Source organism: Arachis duranensis, chromosome 9 (assembly GCF_000817695.3).
Source record: "Arachis duranensis cultivar V14167 chromosome 9, aradu.V14167.gnm2.J7QH, whole genome shotgun sequence".
Taxonomy (NCBI): Eukaryota; Viridiplantae; Streptophyta; class Magnoliopsida; order Fabales; family Fabaceae; genus Arachis; species Arachis duranensis.
Window position 1 is genome coordinate 35,724,119 of NC_029780.3, and position 26,518 is coordinate 35,750,636.

Below are 26,518 nucleotides of genomic sequence, written 5' to 3' on the forward strand. Positions count from 1 at the left end.
CTCTATTAGTGTAAGTTCCTAACATGCTTCTATATTGAACTGTACCATACTTTGCAGACAAAAAATAAACAACAGTATAAAGCTTTTACTAACCACAAGGAGGGCAAATGAATCTAGTTTCTTTCTGGGACAGCTCAAGTTACAGCATTGGCACCTAAGATATAAGAAGTAAATGGGTACTGGCATAAGAATAGGGGTGACCTGTTTGGAATCACTACATTACAGGTTGAAAGTGAAGGAATTCCATAAAAAGCATGTAAGAAACCCTTATATTTTCATGAGAAAAAGATGAAGGAAAATGATAATGGCAGCCAACACTCAGAATCAAGATAAGTTAGTGCTACTAACCAGAGAAAACAAAGAAATAGCATAAAATTGATGAAATGAAACAATTACCTAAAGAGTATTTGCAATGCAGAGAGAACCAGGATCTCGAGGAGTGAAATGTCCTGGAAGACATTCTCATAACATAAAATAGAAATTATTTTCCTAGTGCCACCTAAAGTAGAGAAGTGCAATACCCCCACCAGGAGCAGAAAATGGAAAGGGCATAATACACATCTTTTAGCAAGCAAATGGTATACAACTATTGTTATACATAGCAGTACGAACACTATATTTTGTCCTAAATTTTCTATAAGGTTATCGAAATTAAAAACATTTGATCTGAAAGTCAATTTTGTAAAAATGTACCTAAAGAGCACCAACTTTCAATCTTTTGATATAACTACACCCTCCAAGTCATTCTCCTTTATGCTTGGTTTCAGCCCAAAACACTCAAAAGAACATGAGAAGAACATAATAGCATGAGGAAAAAATCAAAATAGTTGGATAAAGTCAACTCTAAAAGCAAGTTACTAACATAATTTCTTGAATGTGGAGAATGGAAAGTGAAAAAGAAGGTGTAATATCATGTACTAAAGAAGTTCCAAACCTAACGAACCATTTTAAGCGCATCCATGCATGGGCAGCAACCCAGATGCCTTCTACTAGAAATGATGAAAGAACATATAGAATTCTTAATCGAAATGGAATAAACCAATGAATTAAACGTAATCATATTTAAAAGTTGGTGCTTGCTAAGTGCATTAACAATCAACAGTTAAATTCTCAACTCCAGAATCCCATTCCTATTTCTATATATGGAATCTGGATCAACGCTTATACCCCACCAAGGCTGTATGTCAAATACTACCCTAATGCATATGCAGGGCAGGAAAAGTCCACAATCAATTAAAGGCATTCTGATTTAGAATCAAAGTGCAGTGCCATGCTGGCTCTAGATTGTGGATTTATAAACCGAGCTTTCAAATTTTAAAAGAATATCATGCTTAACGGAAAACTTTAACCGCTGGTGGAAAGCATCATGTAATTATGTTTCAGCCTCTGATTTTCTAACAGCACCTGATTCTACTTTCTCCTCTACTTGTGAAGTCTTATTCCTCTTGCCAATTCGGTTAGAATATCTGGCAAAGGCTTCAGAGAGGGCAGATTTGACAGTAAGTTCAGGTTCTTTCTCCTTGCGTTTGTTCACATCTTCAGCGGCCTTTTGCTTGTCTTCATTCAAGGAGCAAGGTTCAGCATCATTGTTAGCTGATATATCAGGGCTAGCTGTCTTATCCTGGACAGACGTCTCTGGAATGACTTGCCTGCTGGATTCCAATCGCTTGAAGGGTTCATGAAACGTGTCAAACAAGCGCTTGACCTGATAAGTGTAAAAAGTATTCAGTGCTCTTTTGATTACTGCCTATCACTGTGGACCAAGCCACTAAGACTGTAAATCATGCAAGCAAAGCCAAATAAAGTGAAGTGCAAACCATTTGTCATATCTCACTTTCAGCATTAGCTATATACCTTGCGCTCACCTATGCCAGGGCAGCGAGCTAGATCTTCCATAGATGCACCCATAATGTGAGACAAAGACTGAGAAAACAAGAATTATTCTTGATGAAAATGCTTTCAAAAATAAAACCAATGAATATTTATGTGGCAATATGAGCCTACAAAGTATATATTTTAAAAAAAGATATACATACCCCAAATGTCGTACCAAGGGTAACTACATCAGTCTTGTTAACATGTCGGACAGTTGTAAGGGCGTGTGTTAGCTACAGTTGAAAGTAAAACTGGTTCAGCGTATTTGATGCCAATGAATAAATTATTTTTTCGACTTAAAAGAATGCACGATATTTTTATCTCAAAAGTACTAAAACCCATTATAAATCAATTCATCGACCATAAACCATAAGCACACCCGTGACAGATAGTCTGTATCCATTTGGCCTTGAATAATGTCTGCAGGCTTGTTTTCATATACTTTTATGGTCTCCAAGTAACGGCCACATTCCTCCAAGCTAGAATGACAGTAGAATGGAATGATATAAACTAAATTAGTTAGGTAATAGGAATCTTACCAGATGCTACTACAGCTACTGAAATTAATTTGCATGTTACAGCAGTTGCAAGTTCCTTTAAATAGTAAAATTATGCTAAAACAACAAATGCAATTGAAACTACAAGAATCTTTCTCCTCTAAAATGTTCTTTTTTGTGACTGTATCATCTAAAACAAAAGAGAGGCACAAGGAACGAGCATGCAGTCATGAGCCTTCACCCCGAATAAGACGATTGAATGATTGATAGCTATTCTGTATTTTCTAGTCAGTATTTCATAATAAGCTCATCAGCTAGCCAATAGCAGATAATAGCACCATTTTTACACCACTAAGAGTTGACAAAAATAAAATAGAAAGACATTTTAAGCATGAAACTATGCAAACTTCACAAGTTAGAAGGAGCATTAATTTCACCTCCATCCACATAGAAGGGTGCAGTCATGAAGCAGAGCTGTTTTGGTAACTTCAAGAAGAGGCTTCATTACATCCTCCTGCAATCAATGAGGTAAAAAAATGTAATTTAGTTCATGAAGACAATATTTCCAGATAGATTTGCGGTAAGCATAAAATAAAATAGATGCAACTAGAGATTGGGAATATCTGTGCCTGACCACATCAACATGGCATAAGACTACTCGAAGCTTGAAATTCTTCTGTAACTCCCTTATTCTATAATATAAATAGTCTGGATGCAGCAAATGATACCGGAGACTGCATTTGAAACATCCACTTGAGTCAAACTGATGCATAAATATATTAAACCAATCCTACTAGTGAGAAAATGAATTAGAAAATTCCAAGTAGCTTAGTTCATTACTAAATTAAGTCATGTGGTGAGTGTCATTTTTTTCTTAATACGGGACCCTAATAATAAAAACATTTGCATCGTCCTACTATTGATAGACCATGAACGAGGAGATTGATCATCAGCTTGCAATTTGATATGAAAGTTCAACAAACGAGGAAATAGCTGTGCATCACATTTTGAAAAAGATGGAACTTCAGTGATAAAAACGAATATGTTATGTCCACTTATTCTCTCTCATTCACTAAACAAACACATGCCAGTCCCCTCTTGGGTGTGAGACTTATCCCTTGTGGTTCCTAAATCTCCTCCTAAATGCTCATAATGTTGACGTAGTGTACAAGAAAGAACGATTTCACAAAACATTTCTCTAATAGATCACTTGACTTCAAATCGGTTGAATAAGTTATATTTCTGGACAAACTAGCAAGGAATGCAACTTGCCATCCAACATAAGTATTTATTGATCACAACAACAACAAACATAACGAACAACAGCACTAAATCAGTGTAGTACTACCTCTAAATACAACAAGAAAACAAGCAACCTTAAACTTCCCAAAAATTGAAAGGAAAAAGACAAAAAGGCTAACCTGAGATAGAGTGCACATGAGCTTTGACCCAGCAAGTAGTCACAAACAATATCAGCAAAGGTCCATCTAACATTCCTAATGTGTTTAAGCAACGGATTTCCTTTCTGCAAAATACAAGAAAACAAAAACGTTTACCAGATAATAAGAATATAAATAATGAAAATTAGAACAGAAAACTCAATAAATGAAAATAATCACACTGCTTAAACCTGTCTGTGGCTAACAAGGATGGCATTGCGACTTTGAGCGACTTGAGACGAAGCTGCAGCAGCAGAAGACGTCGAAGTTGAAGATGGAGGGTTCAATTGAGAACTTTCCCTAAATCATCAAATTAATCTTCAAATACTACAGATAACGATGTTTATACTTAACAATGGACCAAAATTCGTAGCAAAGAAAACCAAAAATGTGTAAAGTAAACCTTGAAATTGAAGAAGAAGCAGCGGTGATGGTGGTGGCGGCGTTGGTGGTAGGAGGCGGAGGAGCGTAGAACTCAGAGGATTTGACGAAGGAAAAGGCTTGGGAGAATGTTTGCGAGGGAAGGAAGAGTGAAGGTGGAGTTGCTTTTTGTTGTGAGCTTTGGAGAACTTCTTCGTAGGAAGGTATCTTGATCACTACGGAGCTCTTCTTGTTCGCGCCGTCGTTGTTCTTCTTATTGTTTTGCTCTTTCAACTCATTCTCCATTTTCCACCTCCTCAGTTCACAGATTAACTAACAACAAGAAAAATTCATATTTCACAGTTCACAAAATTAGCAACAAAAAAAATTAATAGTTCACAGTTCACAAAATTAATGAAAAATTATTCAATTATAGTTACAAAAAAAAAAATTGAATACCAGGGACTGAGGGAGCGCAGAACAGGGCAGAGCTGGCGCAAGAGGGGGACAGGGAGCAGTGGAGCACGATCGAAGGCTGAAGGTGGAACAGAGTTGGCGTCGGCGGGACGACTGCGGGACGACTGCGGGACGGAGGCTTCGACGTTCCGACGGTGGTGCGCAATGGAGGGGAAGGAAGTTGCGACGGTTGGAGGGGATTAATGGTAAGGGATGTAAGGGTTACCTCTCGTCCCTTAATGTGCTACAAAACGGCGCGTCTAAGCTAAATGCAAAAAACCGGCCGGGTTACGGTTCGGTTCAGCCGACCGATTTCTAGCCGGTTTGATAGTTCAAGAACGGTTTCTGAATTTTCTAATTTTGGCATTTGATTGATTTGTTTTTTCTTTCTGTTTGTAATTCAACCGATTCGATTGGTCGGTTTGAATCGATTTTTAAAACCTTGGTTTTTCACCCAAAATAATCAACTGCAGCGAGTTTATGGGAATTTGGAAAAAAAAAATTCAAACTATTCAAACATAACAAACTTGACCTATGTGACCGGTTTGAGATAGAACGTGCATCTTAAATGCCTTTTAAAGGGTACCTGTGTAGATAGCTTTGATATCTTTTTGGCTTGAAAACATGTTGATCTATTTCTTGGCCTTGGAAAATGTTTGCAAGATTCTTTAGTAATTTCTGAAAGATTCGCTTACCTTTTATTTACTTGTGACGGCTCGCGTTGGTCGTTGTGGGTCATCCATTAACCTAATACTATTAGAGTCGTCGTCTTACTTCCTTCGCCGTTCCACTTCACATAACGTTTGCTGCAAAAAGGAGGGATTCTTCAGTCAAGAAAAGCTTTCTTAGTTCACCACTTTGTCGACTCCACTCTCCTACACAACAACTTGTTCGTTGCTTTAGAAATCTACATTCAATCTTTCAAAGAAGTTTTGCTAGTATAACCTCATCCGAGTAGTCACTCTTCTCATAGTCTATGTCTAGTCTATTTTGGATAGAGCAATAAGAAAGGACCAAAATACCAAAGATTAAGGAGGACCAAATCCACAAAGGTAAACATATGCATAGTAAGGTTAGAAATCAAAATGGTTCCCAAAGAGGCATTTAAGTTGGAAGAGCGCCTAATTTACACCCTAATTTTTGTACTTAAGAATGTCCTCCCATTGGATTCAGGGATTGGATTATTGGAATAAAATATGTGTTTGCTATCATCAGTTCAATGAAAACCAAAGGTTCTCACGATCCAGACCGGCCCAAAACTCAAACCGAGTTGAAGGCATATTCTTACTTGGTTAGGATTTTTCAAATTTATTTATTGTCATTTTTGAATTACCTAACCGGATATAACACTGTTTTCCATAATAAAAAATATACATATATTGGGTCGACCCAATTTAACCAAATTTAGGTTGTTGTCAGGTTCGTATCAGGCTAAAATACAATCGATTGCCTTTTGTAGTTTGGTTTGGGTCTAATTAAATTTGGTCTAACACATTAACACAATTATCAGGCAACATGTGATATAACTTTAGATTTAATAGAAAATGGTTATCTTAGAAAGTGTTAATTCAAAAACGCTACATGGTCATCGTTAAAGTCATTGTTTACTTGCTAATCCATGGTAGTCATCAACTCGATCATAGTACTCTAGTCGTCCGATAATAAACTAAAACCCATACCTTTAAAAACATTCTGTTACCTCATAGCAGGAAGTAGTAATTCCTACTGACCCGCTAACATTTCTAAAAAAAAAAATACTAATTGGCATAACCTACTTTTGTTGTGTGTATTAGGGGTGGCAAAACGGGTCGAATCTGTCGGGTCGATCTGCTAAACCCGCTAAAAAAGGCGGGTCGGGTTAGGATTTGGAACCCGTCAACTTTTAAAAAATTGCCAAACCCGCACCGCCAAATTGGCGGATTTTGGCAGGGCGGGGCAAGGATGGTCGGTCTGCCGAGCCGAAAATTTTTATTTATTTATTTTTATTAAATAAAAGAGTGATTACTATTATAAAATTAATAATTATAGAATTTTCAAACACTTTTTTTATTTTTGGTTTTATAGCGGCGCGGGCTGATCCGCCTCGTTTATGGGGTGGGCCTGGGCGAGGCGGAACGGGTTGGAACGGACCGACCTGCTTTGCCATCCCTAGTGTGTATAATACATATAGATTAAACATAAAAGTTTATCGTCTACTTTTACCCTTTTCAAAAAGGTGTTTTCGGTTTTAAAATTTATACTATAAATGGTGGCATCTTAATTTACTTGAAATCCAAAAAAAAAAAAACAGACCCTAACTTTCGCTTATTCTCCTTGGCACACGGTTGGATTGAGATATATTCATTGTATCAATGACAATCTCATTATTCATCATAATGTATATTAACCCCTACTATAATAATATATGCCACTTCACCCATACAATGCATTGTAAGGAAAGAATTTATCATCAAAAGTATATAAAATAATTACGAATTATAACTATTAAAAATAAAGCAGTAATTCGATCAAGTAAATGCTTCATTGAGACATCAATTTCGTACGTTAGCTAACATTAACAAATTAAAGACATGCTATAAACTTTTGCACAACTTTCCTTACATTATTTTGTTGATAGTAACTACATGAATATAAAGGAACGAGATAATTAACAAAAACACAAGTCTTTTGAAAGATATATCATGCTACATGTTCAAACTCTGGCCATCATGAGAACCATCGTTATCGAATTATCAAAAGTAGCCTAATTTTACCTTCAGGCCCAAATCTCTAAATTAAGGTAGCCCACAGAATACTTGATATACAATGATGTCATTATTTACCTACGTATGACTAGTTAAGATGGTAAAAAAAAAAAAAAAATAGAAAATCTATTTATAAAAGTCATACAATTTTACGGATGTCTTTTTATTCACAAGTTTAATAACACGTTGTGTGGATGTAGTGTGGACAATGTAAGAACCAGAGAATGGAATCTTAAATTGTTGCAGTATAATTACGGGTTACTATTATTTGTTGTGGAGATTTGAAAACGAAACAATAACTGTTGAAGATGTCCGTGCAGGAAAAAGAAATAAAGAGATGGTGTGTCACTATATACTGGGAAGTGGATTGTCTTTTTAATGAAATAGTCAAACACATTTTACATATTTTTTTATATTTTTAATATTAAAATTATTTCTAGATTTGTATTCTTAAAAAATGAATATATATTACTAGCACATCATTTATTGAATTATTAGAACAAAGTAATTATACACATAATTTTATTATAATATTTAAAAATTAAAAAAAATTAAGCCATTGTTTAAATCTTTTTGAAAAACTTAAAATAGTAGAAGAGTAATGATTGAAAATGAAAATTTATTTTTCTGATTCTCTTTCTAATAGCATACATAATATTTGAAATTTTAAAAAAAAATTTCTCAAAATTTATTTAGTTAAAAGAAATAATATTTTATTAAAAGTAGTGCTTTGGAACAAATTAAAATTGTCATACAAAATATTTAGAAATTTTAAGACAACTCTAAAACTTGTTAAAAAAATTTTTTATAAATATTTAGTATTCGCCTTTTCGTTCTTCGTTTATCAATTTTCGTTCTCTTTAATTCGTGTGTTAGTAAAATATGGATTATTAGGGTTAAGTTCTGAAAGAAGGAAGTAGTTTATAGTTTTTTACCAAAAAAATATAAAATTTGAATCTCCCTACGTTACAGAAATTTGGAAATGTTAAAATGTTATAATACCAATAACAAAATAAGATACAGATAATTTAATTATTTCTATTATTTTGCATGAAGAAAATTTTATTTATTAACATCTGATGCTGTATAAGTTGTCTCTCTTTGTAGCAAGATGCAAAGGCAGACATAATTCTTGCATGATAAGACTATTTGGACTATTCAAAGTTGTGTGTGTCCTGATACATAACCCTATTACATTCAAAATTCTTTATCGTGGTAAATTTATTAAGAATGTTGTGTAGCATGTCATAAATTTATTTAAAGTCAAAGTAGTTGACATACAAATTAGTTTTAGTGTTCTAATGTTTCAAAAATTAATTAAATTAGTCTTTATATAATTTTTTTAATTTTTTTGTTAATATTAAATTTTTACTAAGTTTTATATGTTAAAAAAGATGAGATCTGAAAGAATAAATAAAATCCTCGACTGGTAAATTCTTACACCAATAACGTCTAACCAAAAAATTGTAGACCAACTTTGATAAAGGTGAACTACCCAATATGTCTTGCCAAGTCAGCCAAATCCCAATGAAGGAAGAAGTTGCAAAGGTTGAACATGTGAGGTCACTGCTTGCTCAGGTCCATGCTATGGCCTATGGCGACATGTCCGATGTCGCCAATAGTGAAGTCAATCCAGACCCTGCTAAGTTGATCCATTTGTTAAGCTTGGCGGACAAGCACCTACGTATTGAACTTTTTGCTTCGCCAAGACATATGTTACCCCTATTATTTTCACCAGCAATGACTCACGACATTGTGCTTTAACCTAATGCTATACATGTTGCACTCTAACCATGAAATGCATTGAATTTGGGCTAGAACATAACTGGAGTAAAATTGCTATTAATGGGATGTGTGTCCGCTTCCATCTCATTTTCGTTGTCTGGAGAGGCTTTTGGCCACACGCTGCGAAGATCAAAAGTGAGGTATTCTGCTCGTCAATTTATGACGAGCTTCGGCAGACATCGCTATGACAGCTACGCAATAGGCTTTACTATCCACAACCTGTTTACCAAAAGCAAATAAGAGAAATATAACACCTTCACTACCAGAATGTCACGCTTCCGGTTGCTCTTTCTGATAGCAAGGATATTACGACGACTTATCTATATATAACTATTGTAAAATCCGGTTATTTAATAAATAATTAACTCATAAATTAAGATTTATTCTAGAAAATTAAAATGTGATTTTGATGGTTTAATATGATAGAGAAAATTAAAACGAGAATTTCAAAACTAATTTTAAAGAATTTGGCACAAGATTCGGCCAAACGGACCAAACCGGACCAACCGAACCCGTATTAGGCCCTTGGCCCAACCCATGCTCATTAAAACAAAGAACTCAGCTCCCATTTCTTCCCCAAAGTGAAACACATGCTGTAAAGGCAGCAAGAGGGAAGAAGAGAGTTCCAAAATTCCCAAACCCCTATTCAATCTTCAAACCCTTGTAATTTTTAATCCGAAGCTCCAATTGCCGCACCGTTTATGGCCATGCGACCACGGCGTCGAGCTCTACAAAGCCCACAACTTTACTTGGAGGTAAGCCACGGTTTCAATTCAGTTTTTTCTGCCCTTGAATTTGAATTTTTGGGTAAAAAGTGTTGAGATTTTGAGCTCTTTGATGTTATAAGATCTAATTAGCTTGAGGAGAAGGCTCAATCTCACCTCTTTGATCCTTGGATAAGGTAAGAGGTCTCAAACCCTAATGAAATTTCTGAATTTAGGCATTTGGGTATTGAGTTGTTGTGTTTGGATGTGATAATTGTGGTTTATGTAGTGTATATGTGAATATTGAAGCTTGATTGAGGTATTGGAAAGCTTGGAGTGGGCTTGTGGTGCTGGAAATCTAACCTTGGAGGTGTTGGAGTCTTGAAAATTGAGGAAATAGTGAAATTGGAAGTGTTCCAGGTTGAGCGAGAAATTGGCTAAGGTATGGTTTCGCTTTCCTGTATCTAAAATATAATGTGGTCGTGAAAACTTAGGCTAGTGACCCTAGGATAGGAATTGAATTTGTGATGATGGTTGATTGGTTAAAATGGATAACATTGATTATGTGATTATTGGTTTTGGAGGGTGTAAATGATGTTCTTGTTGTTGGTGCTTGTGAATTGTATATGATGATGATGATTGGTATGTTGATTTGAAGTTAAGATTGGGCATGATATGGATATTTGATATTAGGTATTGAATATTGTAGAATTGGAAGTATTGGGTTGGAATTTGATGAAAATAGGGAATTGGTAGGGTGATGAATGTGTATTGTATATTGTTGTACTTGAAATATTGAGTTTGAGATTGATAAAGTGAATACATTTAGTAGGTTTTAGATTGTTTGAAAAATTTGGAATGTGGTTGAGGTTGAATTGATAAAGTGTTGGTTGAATTAAAAGAGGTTTGAGAAGAGTTTGTTGTGAAAGTTGAGGCTTATTGGTTTTGGATGAAAATGGTGGTAAGTTGAGAATTTAGTGAACTTTTGTGAAAAATGAATTTTTGATGAACTTCAATGGATCATATCATGAGCTACCGTTTTCGAAATTTAATGCATTTTATATCAAATCGAAGATAAATTTAAAGATCTTTAAATCGGTATAAATTTTGTAAAAATCTGAACCTTGTAGGGAGAGATATGATCATTGGAAGTTTGGGTTTGAAATCTGAATTCTGTGAATGTTGCAAAATTTGTGATTTCTGGTTTGTGTGCGCACGCACAGCCTTGTGCGCACACACACCCTATGAATTTTTGAACCTGTGCGCACGCACAACCTTGTGCATACGCACACACAAGGATATGACTACTGCTGGGAGTGTTAGCACGCTCTGTGTGCCCATACAACCAAAGAAGTCTTGTAAACTGTGCATGTGCACAGCCTTGTGTGCACGCACTCGTTGGGAAACATATTCTGTTGAGGGCGTTCGCATGCCTTGTTCAAGCGAACAGAATTGGAAAATTTTACTCCTGTGCGTACACATACTGTCCTGTTTTCTTATAAACACCTTGTTTTTAAATGTTTTACCTTCCCAGCAAGCTTGTAATCTTTCGTGACCACTTTTTAGCAAAATATAACTTTTGGGTCTATTAAAACCAAATTTCAAACTTCTAAGCCTCCATTTTCACCTGTTTAGTCCTAAATCTTTATAGTAAGCCTAGTAATGAGAGGAGGCTAGGAAGGGTGGTAGCTTCTAGGTGAAGTAAGGGGAGAGTTAATGATGAATTGTGATTAATGATGATTGTATGAGTTGCTGAGGGTGATGATGGAAGTGAGGTATATGCCATGAGCCGAAGGGCTATATTTAATAATGATTATTTGCTGGTTATGGATTATGTTATAAGCCGGATGGCTATGATAAATTGTGATTTGTGGCTGGAAATAAAAATTAGGATGTGAATGATTGTTTTATCTTGAGTTCTCTTTCTTGAAAGTGCGACTCCAGAGAGATAGTGGAGGGTGAGGATTCCCTTCCTTGTTTCTCCTGGTATTGTAAAATCTCCCCTAACGAGATGGTGGGAGGTTAGGATCCCTTCCTTGGTTCTTCCTAGGCATATGAGAACGTACCTCCTGGGTAGATACAAGGATTATGGTTTTGCCCCAGTTGCTCCAGGTTAGTTAGTATAGAGGCTCCCCGGGTGGACGCAATGGTTGTGGTTTCGCCCCACTTGCTCCGGGTTATGCGCAATGGTTGTGGTTTCGCCCCACTTGCTCCGGGTTATGATGAGTGATGATATGGTCAGAATGAATGATTAGGAATGTAATGAATGAAGATGTGAAATGATTATCTGAGATACGAGTTTTTCTGGGTGAAAGCAGTGACTAGCCACCACGTGCTCCAAGTTGAGACTTGATACTCTGTTGACTCTATGTCGCAATGGTGGCTGGACACTGTGAAAGTTCCGGATGAGCTCGCTCCCGTGGATAAAAACCAGTGTGGGTGTTGTATGATTATAATTACAATTATGATTAAGTTTATGATTGAGAATTACTTGATTGGGGATGCGCGACAGAGGGACCGTCCAATGGTTAGCTACCAGGACTTGTCGGGTTGACTTTATAACCGACAGACGAGACTCATCAGCCACTAGGACAAGCATGCATCATATGCATCTATATGTCTTGTTTGGATTGCCTAAGTGATTGCATAACTAAATGCTATTTGATTATTTGCTATATTTGAATCCTATTTGTGATTTCTCTGTTTGTAGTAATTGTGTTTGTTCCATTTGGTTCCGCTGGTGATTGGGAGGTTCGTAGGAGTTGGAAAGGGAGTTTTAGATAGCTCTGAAGACCCTTAGCTAGTTGCCTATTTTAATTTCATGGGTTAGTTATGTTTTTAAGATTTAATTATCTGTTGGAAGTTCTAGGATTGCCTTCGCCTTTGCTAGAACATTATATGTTAGATTTGTGGGCACTGTTACAATGTTCAGAACCTCCGGTTCTCACCCATGTGGGTTTTGTGATTTTCAGATGCAGGACATGCGGCACCTCGCTAAGGCATGTTGGAAGCTTCTGATGTTGCGAAGATCTTCATCTTTTGGGTTTATTTCAGTTATTGTATTTGATTAGATACTTATTATCTCCACCTATTATATATATGTTGTATTAGCTCCTCTTAGAGGTGATTTTGGAGACTCAGGTTTTGTAACTCTGTATTTTGAGTTTTCCTATATATCTATATATGTATATACAGTTATTCGCTCAGATCGATTTACCTTCGCGAGCCGAGTCTTGAGTTTTGTTACATGTGTTTTGGAACTCTTGGTATATTAACTCCTTAGTGTGTTCTATCTTGCTTCGTTTGCCTTATCGCTTCGTGAGAGTTATGCTTTTCGATTTTGACGATTTTTGCTTTATCCCCTTCTTCAAAGGCTCCTAGTTATAAATCTTTTTCACTATATTATATATGTAATTCTTCTTTTAGAGGTTGTAGCGCCTCGCCACCTCTGTTTACAACCTAGGTGTAAAGCTCGGTGTGGTAGGGTGTTATATTATGGTATCAAAGCAGTTCGTTCCTGTAGAGCCAGAGGGATGGACTGACTATTCTTTTGAGCATACTCTGAGTCGTGTTTATGTGCTATTTAGGATATTTGCCTAATATACATAGCATAAAGTTCATGAGCATGCATTTGGAACTTTGAAGCACTAGACTTGCGATATTGAGACTGATCACCTTGATATCAATTGTTTGGTGTGAACAGGAACCAAATGGCGCCTTGTGGACGCAGTCGGGGGCGTAATCGGGGTCAAGGATGTGGAGGCAACGAGGTAACCGTATCGGTAGATAGTCTGACCGAATTCGTAACTGCGATGACGAGTATGGCTGCTGCTATTAGTACTGTTGCTGCTACCGTGACTAACCAAGCTTCAAATAGAATGGAACAACGAACTGGGCGCGGCACAGAAGGCGGTACTGGTCATAATGGGGGAGACACTAACCAGAATGTCGGAGTTCCAATGGAAATAGTGAGTTATCCGAAGTTAATTAACGCGGGTCAAGTAACAGGAGAAAGCTCAAGAAGGACTGCGGTGCCAAGGAGTGACCGCCGGAAATCTTTCACCAAGAAAGAGGGAAAGAAGATGAAGATTACACCAAGGGGCCAAAGTTTCAAGAGGGGCCATTTTGCCACTTTACGTTCTTAACACTGGAATAATGACCGAAGGAACGACAACCGTCAGGGTCTGAATTCAGAAGGGCTGATTAGTACTCAACCAGAAGACTTAAAGTGTCAGAGATGCAAAAAGTATCATCCAAATAGACCATGCAGGGCCGGACTAGGCGTATATTACGAGTGCGGGAAGCCAGGGCATATAGATCAAGATTGTCCACACAGGAAATGTCGGGAGGTAGCCGAATCTGAATCTCAGACCCGAGGTAATCATGAACTAGCAGTTGAATTTCTGACTACCTTGCATACTATTTCCTTGTTTGCCATTAGTATGTAATACTCATTCGTGACGCATGACAAGTTTTTGGTAATCATAAAGTCCAAGCAGATGGTTGGGCAAAGACTGTTATTGTTGAGACAGAGTGATATTTAGTTAGCTTAAAGGAGTGGTTAGGCTTTAGAAGGTTAAGAATCAAAGTGACGCAACGGAAGCAGGTTAGATTATATATAAGGGATCAGAAGTATTGAGGACTAGGCGGAGTTATTACTTGAAACCCAATGACAGTGAACTACGAGGAAGAGGAATTGAATGGATTCAACCTTTAGTTGCTAATCGTTTGATAGGCAAGTGAAGATTGGACCAAATCGCTATTGCGAGAGAGTTTTCGAGACAATCCTGAAAGTGTACCAGAACCCCCATTTCGGAGAGAAATCGAGTTTGCGATAGACTTAGTGCTGGAAGTTGGATCAGTTTTGATTGTACCACAACCAAAGACACCATTAAAATCGGTAGAACCTAGTTGAAGGGAGTATTAGAAGAGAAAACTATCCAACTAAGTGTTTTCCTGTGAGGAGCACCGGTTATGCCAGTGAAGAAGGAAGATAACAACAAAAAGACTTATACGAGAGGGATTGCGTCAACACTTCTTTACAACCCGACTTAGCCTTTCTTTTGAGACTTACATTGAAAATTCTACTTCGAATTTCTTCTTAAATCTTCAACGAATTATTAGACGGAAGACATTTGATAATCAACTTATCATAATTCACTATAACAACCAATCGCAATATCAACTTTGTCAGATCGTTTATGTACCATGGTGACAACCCAACTTAGCAATCCAAATGTTCCCATAATCATTGCTCAAGCTTATTTCTGTAACACCCTAACATACCGAGTCTTATGCTTAAGTCATAAAACTGAGGCAGCAAGGTATTACGACCTCTAAAATAAAATATGTACATATAATAGCAGAAAGATTATAATATACTAGGAGCCTTGAAGAATAGAGGAAATAAAAGTTGCGGAATAAAAGCACAACGCTCAAGAAACGAGTTAACTTGCGTGCTAAGAAATATATAACCATCAAACAAAAGATTATAAAAGTGGGAATAGAGTGCCAAAGATACAAAATAACAAGCTCCTAACTCACCCCACGAAATCAAGACTGGCTGGAGAATATTTATGTATATATACACATATCCAAAACCTAAATGTACCTAAACAAAATCCTGTCTCTCCATAAATCTCTAAGAGGACCAAAAGAATAAGTTATGCGGAGAGAAAGCTAAGTACATATATATACATCAGTGTATAACAAAACAACCCAATAACCACTCCGCTTCAGGTGTCCAGACGCCTAACGAGATGCCTCTCGACCTGCATCTGTAAAACAACAACATAGTATGGAATGAAAACCGGAGGTTCTCAGTATGGTAAAGGTGCCACACACATAAGATATAAGGTTCTGGAAATGCTAAAGGCAATCCTAGAACGCTGACACTCAGATTATAGAGCTTGAAGTATTAAACAAAAGCCATAAAAGGTGGTTTTCTAAGAGTATCTAAGCCTAACATAGCTTAACCTTAAAATCTAATTCTCATTCTGCCATTCCTCCGTACCTCCATCTCCGTCAGCATTTCACAGACAAAAAAAAAAAAACAGATAAAGGCAAGCACAAGAAAGTTACAAATACTACAGGTAACAAATATACATTTAACATGGCAAGTACACTTAGGCACACGCAGTTAATGCACAAACAAGTAATTCAAGTAGTATGCATATGATGCATGCCTGTCCTATGGTTGATGAAGCTCATCTGTCGGTTATCCAGCCAACCCGACAAGTCCGAAAACCTTAGACAGTCCCTTGACGTGCATCCTCAAGAGTCTATGCATAGCTTTTTCTCAAATAAACAATTTTTCTTAATGGGGATTAACATTCCTGGGAATTTATAAGTGCCCGGTCACCTTTACGTCGTAGGATCAACAGAGTATCGAGTTTTCAACCTGGTACACGTGATGGCAAGCCACGGTACTTTACCCAGGGAATCTCGTATCTCAGATCATTTAATTATTCACGCCAAGTATCATACATGATCATTCATTTGATTATCAAGCTAAGTATCATACATGATCATCCGTAACATTTTATTATCATTTCATATCTTTTCAGCTTTACTTCACCTCCAAGTTATCCCCATTTCCTAACTTCATCTGATTATCAGGTTTAACACTATTATTAATGACTAAAGGAATGAAAATAGAGGTTTAGAAGTTTGAAACATAGTTTAAAATGCTGAAGACCATGTTTGCTGAAATAGGTGCCACGCGTACGTGTGGGAGTGTGAAAGTGCAGTTCGCGTGCATGTCTCTTATCATGCGTACGCGTAGGTGAAAACTTCATGTCACGTGTACACGTGGACATGCTTGATAGCTCCTTACGCGTACGCATAGAACTAGACGCGTTTGCATCGCCAAAATTCCATGACACCCATACGCGTGGGCCACGCGTACGTGTGGATGCACATTCTTTGAAAAAAAAAGATTCAGTAGCTAGCTGCAGAATCATCAACAAAATTCAGTTTTCAGGTATAATCTTCCAACATCCATAACTCTCTTGGTTTAAAATATTTTTCATCCGTTCTTCGAATGGCATAAACAACACGAACCCAATTTTCATTTTAAAACAAGTTAGAAACAAATTGAGGGTTCGGAAGCCAAGTTATAGCCTGCCGAAGTTCGGTTGAAAACCAACTTTGGAAAAATGCTTCAAACCTCATCTTCATTCAAGATTCCCATCTCATACATTACCAAACTTACCAATACCATCATCATATACCAACAACAATACTCAAATAAACTCTACATCATTCATCATTCACCATTCAATAATGTTACATAATTTAATGTTTATCGTGCTTCCTTCAATACACGTACAACCATATGTTCAATGATTTTTCCTATGTTCAATGATTCTTCCTTCAATACACATATAACCATAAGGTCAATCATTCAAATTTCCAACATAATCTCCACCACATAATCAAATTACCAAACCAAACCAAACATCTTCATCAATCAAATTACTAAACATTAGTTATACACCTGTATTCCAACTTATCCTATGGTCGTCTAGCCTAAGTTTTCACAAAATATTATATATTAAATGCAAGAAACCTAAACCATACCTTGGCCGCTTTTCACGTAGCGATCAAAGCAATTTAATTAAAACCAACCACAGCCCCAAAACCTCAACTAAACAGCTTCCTCCAAGTCCCAGTATTCACAATTTCAAGCTCTAATTTTTTATTCACAACCTAATACACATTCAGAACACATATATACCCAATTTAATTCCCAAAACACAAATTTAGAATATTTAGATAGAATTATTATATCCTCACCTTACCCAAACTTCATATAAGCAAGAGTGAACGTTTTCTTCAAGCTAATTGGATCCTAAAACATCAAAGAACAAAAAAATTCAATACCTCCACTCAAATTCCCAAAATTGGGGAAGAAGAGGCTGAGAAAAAAACATGTTACCTATAAAATTGTTCTGGTAGAAACGTAGAGCTCGACGCGGTGGTTGCGTGGCCGCAAACGGTGCGGCGATCGAAGCTCGAACGGAGGAGTTACGTGAGTCGGAAATCACTGTAAGGGTTATGGCATTCTTCTCCTTCCCTGGAGCATACAACAACGTTCAGCTGAAATGAGGAAGAGAAGGGCATTGGGCTCATTTAAAAGGCTGGCCCGGTTGGGCTCACAGCCCGGTTTGAGCTCGGTTTAACCGTTTGGCCCGTTCGGTTCAATCTTGGACCGTTTTCTTCGAAATTAATGTCAAAATTCTCATTTCGATTAGCTCTATCCTAATTTGCTATAACATTCACATTTCTAATCTTTCTTATTAAAAACTAATTTATTGACTAATTATCTACTAATTAACAGGGTTTACAATTTCAATACCATAGTTGACTATTCGGTATCACTCTCATTCCTAATCCTTAGTTCACATTTTCATCTACTTATAAAAGCTCTTTCAGCTTTTAGAATTGATTCTTCTTTCAATTTACTCAACACCTCTATGCCTTAACTACACATTTTAACCACACATTTTAAATACAATCGTAGCCGTTATTTGTAAATACCCCATGTGCGTTTCATCTGACGTAACTAAAATCTCCAGCAAAATACTCACATAGAGATACAATCGTGTACTTGTTCTCAACTCACATTCAGTCAACTTTCATCGTAATCAATCACAAATTCAATCCCTACAATGCTATCAAACGAACTAGAATCAATCTTATCATAATCAAACATACTCGCTATCGCCCACAAATTCCCAACTTTATCAATTCTTATCAAATGGTCATATAAAACATCTGTGGATTATTGCAAATATTTCACAAGCTTTTTGGCATTCTTAATGAATTGATCCTCCTTCCAATACTACTTTTACTCGCATGAATCTCATTTTTCCAGAATGAGCCTGAACTTATCTTGGTATAATTATCTAAATCCTTGAATCATAGGGGCGTGCTACGAGTGGAGTTGCTCCCTTTTGCAAACTTGTGTCCTCCTTGACATTAGCTGAGACTCACTCAATTGGATATGCCTTGTTCTCCCTATTACAGCTTCAATTTGAACCCTTTTCTTGAGATGCACCTTGAAATTCTTCTCCTTGTGCATTTCGTTATTCACCTGCCACTTTTGTTTAATTACTATACAAGACATCTTTCTGACTTCGAGCAAACACCGTTCGTATTGATCGTTCATATTTCGAGCTTAAAATCTATTTGAGAATCAATTCGAGTCTAAACTAGTATCATGTATAACCTCTAGTTGAAACCGTCGAGATATTGGTCTCTTAGAGCAAGACTCCTAAATGCGGGAGCCGAAGCATGTATGTGTGCGATACCAAGAGGAGTTTTGGAGCCTTAATTCTTGCCGACCGTATTGCCTGAAGTTACATTGACATGCTAGGGTGCATCGTGTGCATGGATGCCTAAAGGCGAAGAAAACTTTTGAATCTTGAGAGGAAGAGTAATCTCGATACTAGTACTCACGACATTTGAACCTCATAAACTATTTGAAACTACTACAGTGCAATATCGAAGGGGTTTGGATGCACGTGGAGGCAACATCATAAAGTGGTGACAAGCGCCTTCAGTAAGAAGACCCTGAGTGTTGATTAGAGAACGATTAAGGAGGAAGAAATGTTAAGTAAGGTTGTAGTCTAAAGCTGGATGTCGAGGTAGTAGTTAGAGGTATCAGACTAATTCGGTTACGAATTTTGAGGAGTTGTAAGGCCGAGAGTTTGAAAAGTGCAGTAAGAGGATAAAGACCTACTAAGAATGTTGAAGCATGTTGAACAAGGGAATCAAGCGTGTTAGGTTCTGAACTAATACCCGAAAAAGATAAGGAAAGATTAAGCGAAAATCGAGTTATGGTTCTAACTGCGCAAGCCGACTTAAAAGTTATGCAGACTAACGAAGTGAACCTAGGGAGTTTAAATGAGAAGGTTGTGTGTTCTTGGAGACTACTTCGATGACGGTAACAGAAGAGTGATCGACCTAAAGGAGTTTATTTCAAGGTACGATGGGCCGTCTGAGGTGTTAGAATAATTTGAACCAGTTCAACTCAAAAAGGATATGAAGTTTCAAGTGACCCCAATCAGGATTGATGATGTAAACGTAACGAACTATGAGGAAAAGAAGTCTTAATAGAGAGGTGACTTGGAAATCAAGTCAGAATGGAGAAGCGCACCGAAGAACTTGAATTAAAAATGGGAACAGACTACCTGCACCTATTTTCAGGTAACTAAATTCAAATTTTGTGGACAGACTACCCTGTTTTCTTATAAACACCTTGTTTTTAAATGTTTCACCTTCCCAGCAAGCTTGTAATCTTCCGTGACCTTGTTTTTAGCAAAATATGACTTTTGTGTCTATTAAAACCGAATTTTAAACTTCTAAGCCTCCATTTTCACTCGTTTAGTCCTAAATCCTTATAGTAAGCCTAGTAATAAGAGGAAGTTAGGAAGGGTGGTAGCTTGAGGGTGAACTAAGGGGAGAGTTAATGATGAATTAAGATTAATGATGATTGTATGACTTTGCTGAGGATGATGATGGAAGTGCGGTGTATGCCGTGAGTCGAAGAGCTGTATTTAATAATGATTATTGGCTAGTTATGGATTATATATGTTATGAACTGGATGACTATTCTAAATTGTGATTTGTGGCTGGAAATAAAAATGAGAATGTGAATGATTGTCATATCTCAAGTTCTCTTTCTCGAAAGTGCGACCCCAGAGAGATGGTGGAAGGTGAGGATCCCCTTCCTTGTTCCTCCTGGTATTGTAAAATCGCCCCCAGTGAGATGGTAAGAGGTTAGGATCCCCTCATTGTTTCCTCCTGGGCATTTGAGAACGTACCTCCTAGGTAGATGCAAGGGTTGTGGTTTCGCCCCCTTGCTCCAGGTCTGTTAGTATAGAGGCTCCTTAGATGGACGCAAGGGTTGTGGTTTCGCCCCACTTGCCTCGGGTTATGATGAGTGATGATATGGTCAGAATGAATGATTATGGAATGTAATGAATGAAGATGTCAAATGATTAATTGAGATACGAGTTTCCATGGATGAAAGCAGTGACTAGCCACCACGTGCTCCAGGTTGAGACTCGTTACTCTGTTGACCCTATGTCGTAGGGGTGGTCGGACGCTGTGAAAGTTCCGGATGAGCACACCCCCGTGGATAAACACCAGTGTGGGTGTTGTATGATTATGATTACGATTATGATTATGTTTATGATCGTGAATTACTCGAGTTGGGGATGCGCGACAGAGGGATCGTCCAATGGTTAGCTACTAGGACTTGACGGGTTGGCTTTATAACCGACATACGAGACTCATCAGCAACTAGGACAGGCATGCATCATATGCATCTATATGTCTTGTTTGGATTGCCTAAGTGATTGCATAAATAAATGCTACTTGATTATCTGCTATATTTGAATCCTATTTGTGATTTCTTTGTTTGTACTAATTGTGTTTGTTGCATTTGGTTTCGCTGGTGGTTGAGAGGTTCGGTGGAGTAGGAAAGGGGGAGTTTTAGATAGCTCTGAAGACCCTTAGCTAGTTGCTTATTTTAATTTCATGGGTTAGTTATGTTTTTAAGCTTTAATTATCTGTTGGAAGTTCTAGGATTGCCTTCGGCTTTTTCAGGACATTATATGTTAGATATGTGGGCACTGTTACCATGCTTAGAACCTTTGGTTCTCACCTATGTGGGTTTTGTGGTTTTCAGATGCAGGACAGGTGGCACCTTGCTGAGGCTTACTGGATGCTTTTGATGTTGCGAAGATCTTCATCTTTTGGGTTTATTTCGGTTATTGTATTTGATTAGATACTTATTATCTCCACCTATTATATATAATGTTGTATTAGCTCCTATTAGAGGTGATTTTTGAGACTCAGTTTTGTAAATGTATTTTGGGTTTTCTTATATATTTACATATGTATATACACTTATTCACTCATACCGGTTTACCTTCACGAGCCGAGTCTTGAGTTTTGTTACATGTGTTTTGGAACTCTTGGTATATTAACTCCTTAGCGTGTTCTATGTTGCTTTGTCTATTTTATCGCTTCGTGAGTGTTACGCTTTTTGATTTTGACAATTTTTGCTTTGTCCCCTTCTTCAAAGGCTCCTAGCTATAAACCTTTTTCATTATATTATATATGTAATTCTTCTTTTAGAGGTTGTAGCGCCTTGCCACCTCTACTTTACATCCTAGGTGTAAAGCTCTGTGTGGTAGGGTGTTACAACGATAATAAGTAGGAACCTTTACTTGCAATTCTTAGCGACTTTTCTTTGAAAAGCTGGTAGTTTTTTTTAAACAAATCATACAAATTTACATAAATACATTCACATTATCATAATATTCTTTCATTTACAATAATAGTTTATAAAAGTAATATAAAAACGTTCACGTAATAATTATGACTCCTATCGTTCTTTACAAAAACGTAACAATAACAAAGGTGAATTGGAAAACATCTAAGAAAATAAATTCAAATCTGTAAGGTGTTTGCTCATCCAAGATCGAAGAATCTTCTTCCTATCCATCTTCTAAAAAATATTGGATATAGGAGGTGAGAACCGAACCACATAATCCTCAGAGGAAGAGGGAATGCCACAAGAGTAATATAAAGCGTGGTCAATGCTTATCTTAGAAAAGTTTATCATTATAAAAGCTTGCGTTCTTTATTACTTTATTTTCAAAACATTTTCTCTCATATACAATTGCACATCCAAATGTTTTTTAGTCATATATGTTTCGAAAAATCAAAATAAATCTTTAAATCTTTTTTTAGGGACCAAAGACATACCTAAGGGTATTCTACCCAATAAACTACCATCACTCATTCTTATACATCCAACACAGCAAACCAGAGACTAAGTGCAAATCCTAAAGTTAATCCATCTCAACCTCCATCACCTCCGTACATCAGCAAACACAATCAAATCACACAAGCAAGCACATAGAAAACACATAACACATATCACATATTCAAATAAACACATAAGAATAGCACAACAATAAAATGAACATTCAATGTAACACCCTATCATACAAAGCTTTACGCTTAAGTCGTAAATCAAATGTGGTGATGTATTATGACACATAAAACAAATACATACGCTTTTTAATGAGATTTTAAGGTCAAAGAAAGTGCCTGATGAGTGAAAAAAGAGCACCTTGGTACCTATCTACAAAAGTAAGGGAGATATACAAAGTTGCAGAAACTATAGAGGGATGAAGCTCATGAGCCAAATCATGAAGTTATGAGAAAGGGTGATAGAATAGAGGTTAAGAAAAGAGACACAAGTAAGTAGAGAACCAATTTGGATTTATGCCAGGTAGATCCACCACCGAAGTGATATATCTGTTAAGAAGAATGATGGAGATGTATCGTAGTAATAAAAGGGATCTACATATGGTGTTTATTGATTTGAAAAAAGCATGCGATAGGGTACCAAGGGAGGTATTATGGAAGGTTTTAGAAAAGAATAGAGTAAGTATTGCATATATTCGTGCAATTAAAGACATGTATGATGGGGCCACAACTAGTGTGAAGACTCAAGGTGGTGTGACAGAGGAATTTCCTATTAGTATAGGATTACACCAGGAATTAACCTTAAGTCCATACCTTTTCACATTAGTCTTGGAAATACTCACAGAGCACATCTAAGAGCCTGTGCCATGGTGCATACTTTTTGCCGATGATATCATCCTCATGGGAGAGTCAAGGGAAGACCTAAATAAGAAGTTGGACTTATGGAGAGAAGCTCTATAAGTGTATGGTCTGCGCGTAAGCCGTAGCAAGACGGAGTATATGGATTGTAAGTTCGGTTTGAGAAGGGTAAACCCTAATATAGAGGTGAAAGTTGGAGAAAACATCATACGAAAAGTTAAAAGTTTTAAGTATCTTGGGTGCATCATACAAGATAAGGAGAGATTGAACAGGATGTAAATCATAGGATTCAAGCAGGTTGGTCAAAATGGCGGAGTGTATCTGGTTTTATATGTGACAAAAAGGTACCTTTAAAACTTAAAGATAAATTTTATCGCACTGCTATAAAACCAGCTATGCTTTATGGTACGGAGTGTTGGGCGACCAAAGGGAAGCACGAACATAAGCTAAGTGTGGCAGAAATGAAGATGTTGAAATGGATGAGTAGTCATACGCGATTGGATAAAATAAGGAACAAAGATATAAGGAAGAGAGTTGAAGTAGTACCCATTAGGAAAAAGATGGTAGAATCAAGTCTCAGGTGATTTGGACATGTGAGAAGAAGACCGACAGAACACCCAGTCAGGAGGGTGAATGAAATAGAAGATGGACAAGGGGTGAGAGGCAGAGGAAGACCTAAGAAGACTATCCATGAGGTGGTCAAACGAGATCTACATATAAACGGTCTTTCGGTAGACATGATACATGATAGAGCTCAATGCATCATTTGATTCATGTAGTCGATCCTACCTAGTGGGACAAGGCTTTATTGTTGTTGTTGTTGTTGTTGCAAAATTTGTAATCATGCTAAAATAAGAGTAGATAATGCAACTATATGTATAATGATAGGAGAAAAAAATTAAAAAGACTTGTATATCGAAGTGAGGTTATTTTGTCAACTCTAGTAAAGAAGAATGAAAAATTTGGATATGAAAGGGTACAATTTAATGGTAAGTGTATCATATTATTTATTTTAGGTTAATCTGAAATTTATGTTTATAAATTAATAAGTTGTATACACTAATTTAATTTTTTTAAGAGAAAATATTAGAGCATTAGCTTGAAGATCAAGAATGTGCTAATGTTGAAGGAGTTCTTTCCAAATTGTTGGCTCATCCGAACGATGCAATTGAAAAGGTCTTTGGTGCCGAGAATATAGGGCGTGTGCATAGTTTTAGTAGTGCTCTATGTTCCGAAAGTTTTGACAAGCCTAAATGTGTTTATAAGTTTGCAACTGGCAGAGTTTCTAGCAATGTATCTCAGTAACATGTGATAAATTTAGAGAAGCATGTTGAAACTTTAGAAAAAAAAAAAAACAATTAGATAATTATAAAGTAACCAAAATTCAATTGCCAACACTACACAAATTTTTATTATCAAAATACAGTGATAAAATGTCTATTTTGTCCGATATATATTAAATACTTAGTTGGAGCATTTAATAAGTATTAGTTAAAAATTTAGTCTTATTTATCTATATAAATACTTATTATTATTATTATTATTATTATTATTATTATTATTATTATTATTATTACATCTATTTATTATGTTTTTTAATGCAATAAAATCCAATTTGTATATTTAAAAATTAAATATTTGTTATTAATGTTATATATATAAATATAATTTTAATATATTAAAACTGCTCAATTAGTTACGGTCAAACTACAATAAAAAATACAAATTCTTTTTAAAAAGTCCAAGTTAGCCATGGGAAAAACATAACAAATTAGTTTAAATTAGTTATGGATGATATGTGAAAAAACAGTGCGAGTTAGTCATGGAAAAAGTATGACTAAATAATTTGATATTACTCCGAAAAAAGTGTGACTAAAAAATTGAGCATGCACAAATTAGCTACAAATGAAGTGTGGTAGAATTATACTTTTTTATTTGATTATTTTTATTCAGACACGACATTAAGCATAGGTAATGATGTATAAATCGTGACTCTTCGAAGATTTTCACAGTATTTAAAACTATGGGCTAATAACCCCAAAATTGTAATAAATTGAAAATACAACTTCCTGATTATCCACAAATATTTTTTTGTATATTTTTTTGTAGCCAATGTATGGTTGTTATAGTGTTTGTGGACTTTAGCTAAGATTTTTTCTGTGCTAAACTTCTTATTTTTTGTAGTGTAGACTGCCTAAGGTTATTTTCTTAGATTTGAATAATTAAAGGAAATAATCCCACTAGAAAACCAACAAAGACTGCAGCTAACTAATAGTTTTTTTTTGAATATTTTTTTCTGAAGGAAACATAAATTCAAATTATCATGATAAACATCTAAAATCTAATAAAAACATCCAAAATTAAAAAAAAAATCTAAAACCAAATAATAACAAACATTCAAAATTATTTTTAAAAATCCATAATAAAAAGAAACGTCTAAAACGTAACAAAAAAATATCCAAAATTATTTTAAAAATTCCAAAAATTATTTTAAAAATATCTAATAAAAGAAACATCTAAAATCTAACAAAAACGAGATATCCAAAATCTTTTTAAAATTTCAAAATGTAACAAAACAAGACATATAACAAAATATTGTAAAAAGGACATCCGAAAACTAAGAAAAGAGACATCTAAAACTATTTAAAAAATTGTCCAAAATTCATAAAAGAAAAAACATCCAAAACATAAAAAAAAGAAACATTTAGAAGAAAAAAACATACAAAACTAGTAAAATGAATCATCTAAAACCAAGAAGAAGCGATTGGTGGCATGAGGACTTCGCGTGGCAGGCCGGCATGCAGCGATACGTGTTGCAAGCATAGAATTTTCGTCGCAGCGATCACGGACCGTGGAAGCAGACATGAACTGACGTATAGCAAGAGGGGGCACTTGCCCCACTGTAATTTCACCCATTTTTTTTTATCTCTTTATCATTGTGACTATTAGTTAATCTGATTGAATTTTGTCTTCTCCCATTTTCAAATCTCCCGTCACTCTTTTATTTC

The 26,518-nt window shown here is 36.2% G+C and overlaps 1 protein-coding gene across 2 annotated transcripts; it reads right to left on the reverse strand.

Annotated features, from left to right (window-relative positions):
• Nucleotides 1-1,016: 1,016 nt before the first annotated feature.
• On the reverse strand, nt 1,017-4,849 carry LOC107465429 (DNA excision repair protein ERCC-1). Of its 2 annotated transcripts, none has more exons than XM_021132392.2 (10): nt 4,631-4,849; nt 4,215-4,504; nt 4,003-4,111; nt 3,794-3,897; nt 3,007-3,106; nt 2,810-2,886; nt 2,255-2,354; nt 2,037-2,108; nt 1,855-1,923; nt 1,017-1,705 (listed from the first exon to the last, which is right to left on the reverse strand). In XM_021132392.2, the coding sequence occupies exons 2-10, from the start codon at nt 4,475-4,477 to the stop codon at nt 1,373-1,375; spliced, it is 1,227 nt and encodes a 408-aa protein (XP_020988051.2). In that variant the 5' UTR covers nt 4,478-4,504; nt 4,631-4,849; the 3' UTR covers nt 1,017-1,372. The 2 variants fall into 2 exon arrangements, with proteins under 2 accessions (XP_020988051.2, XP_020988053.1); XM_021132394.2 differs by having other exon boundaries at nt 1,548-1,705; nt 1,866-1,923.
• Nucleotides 4,850-26,518: the final 21,669 nt, after the last annotated feature.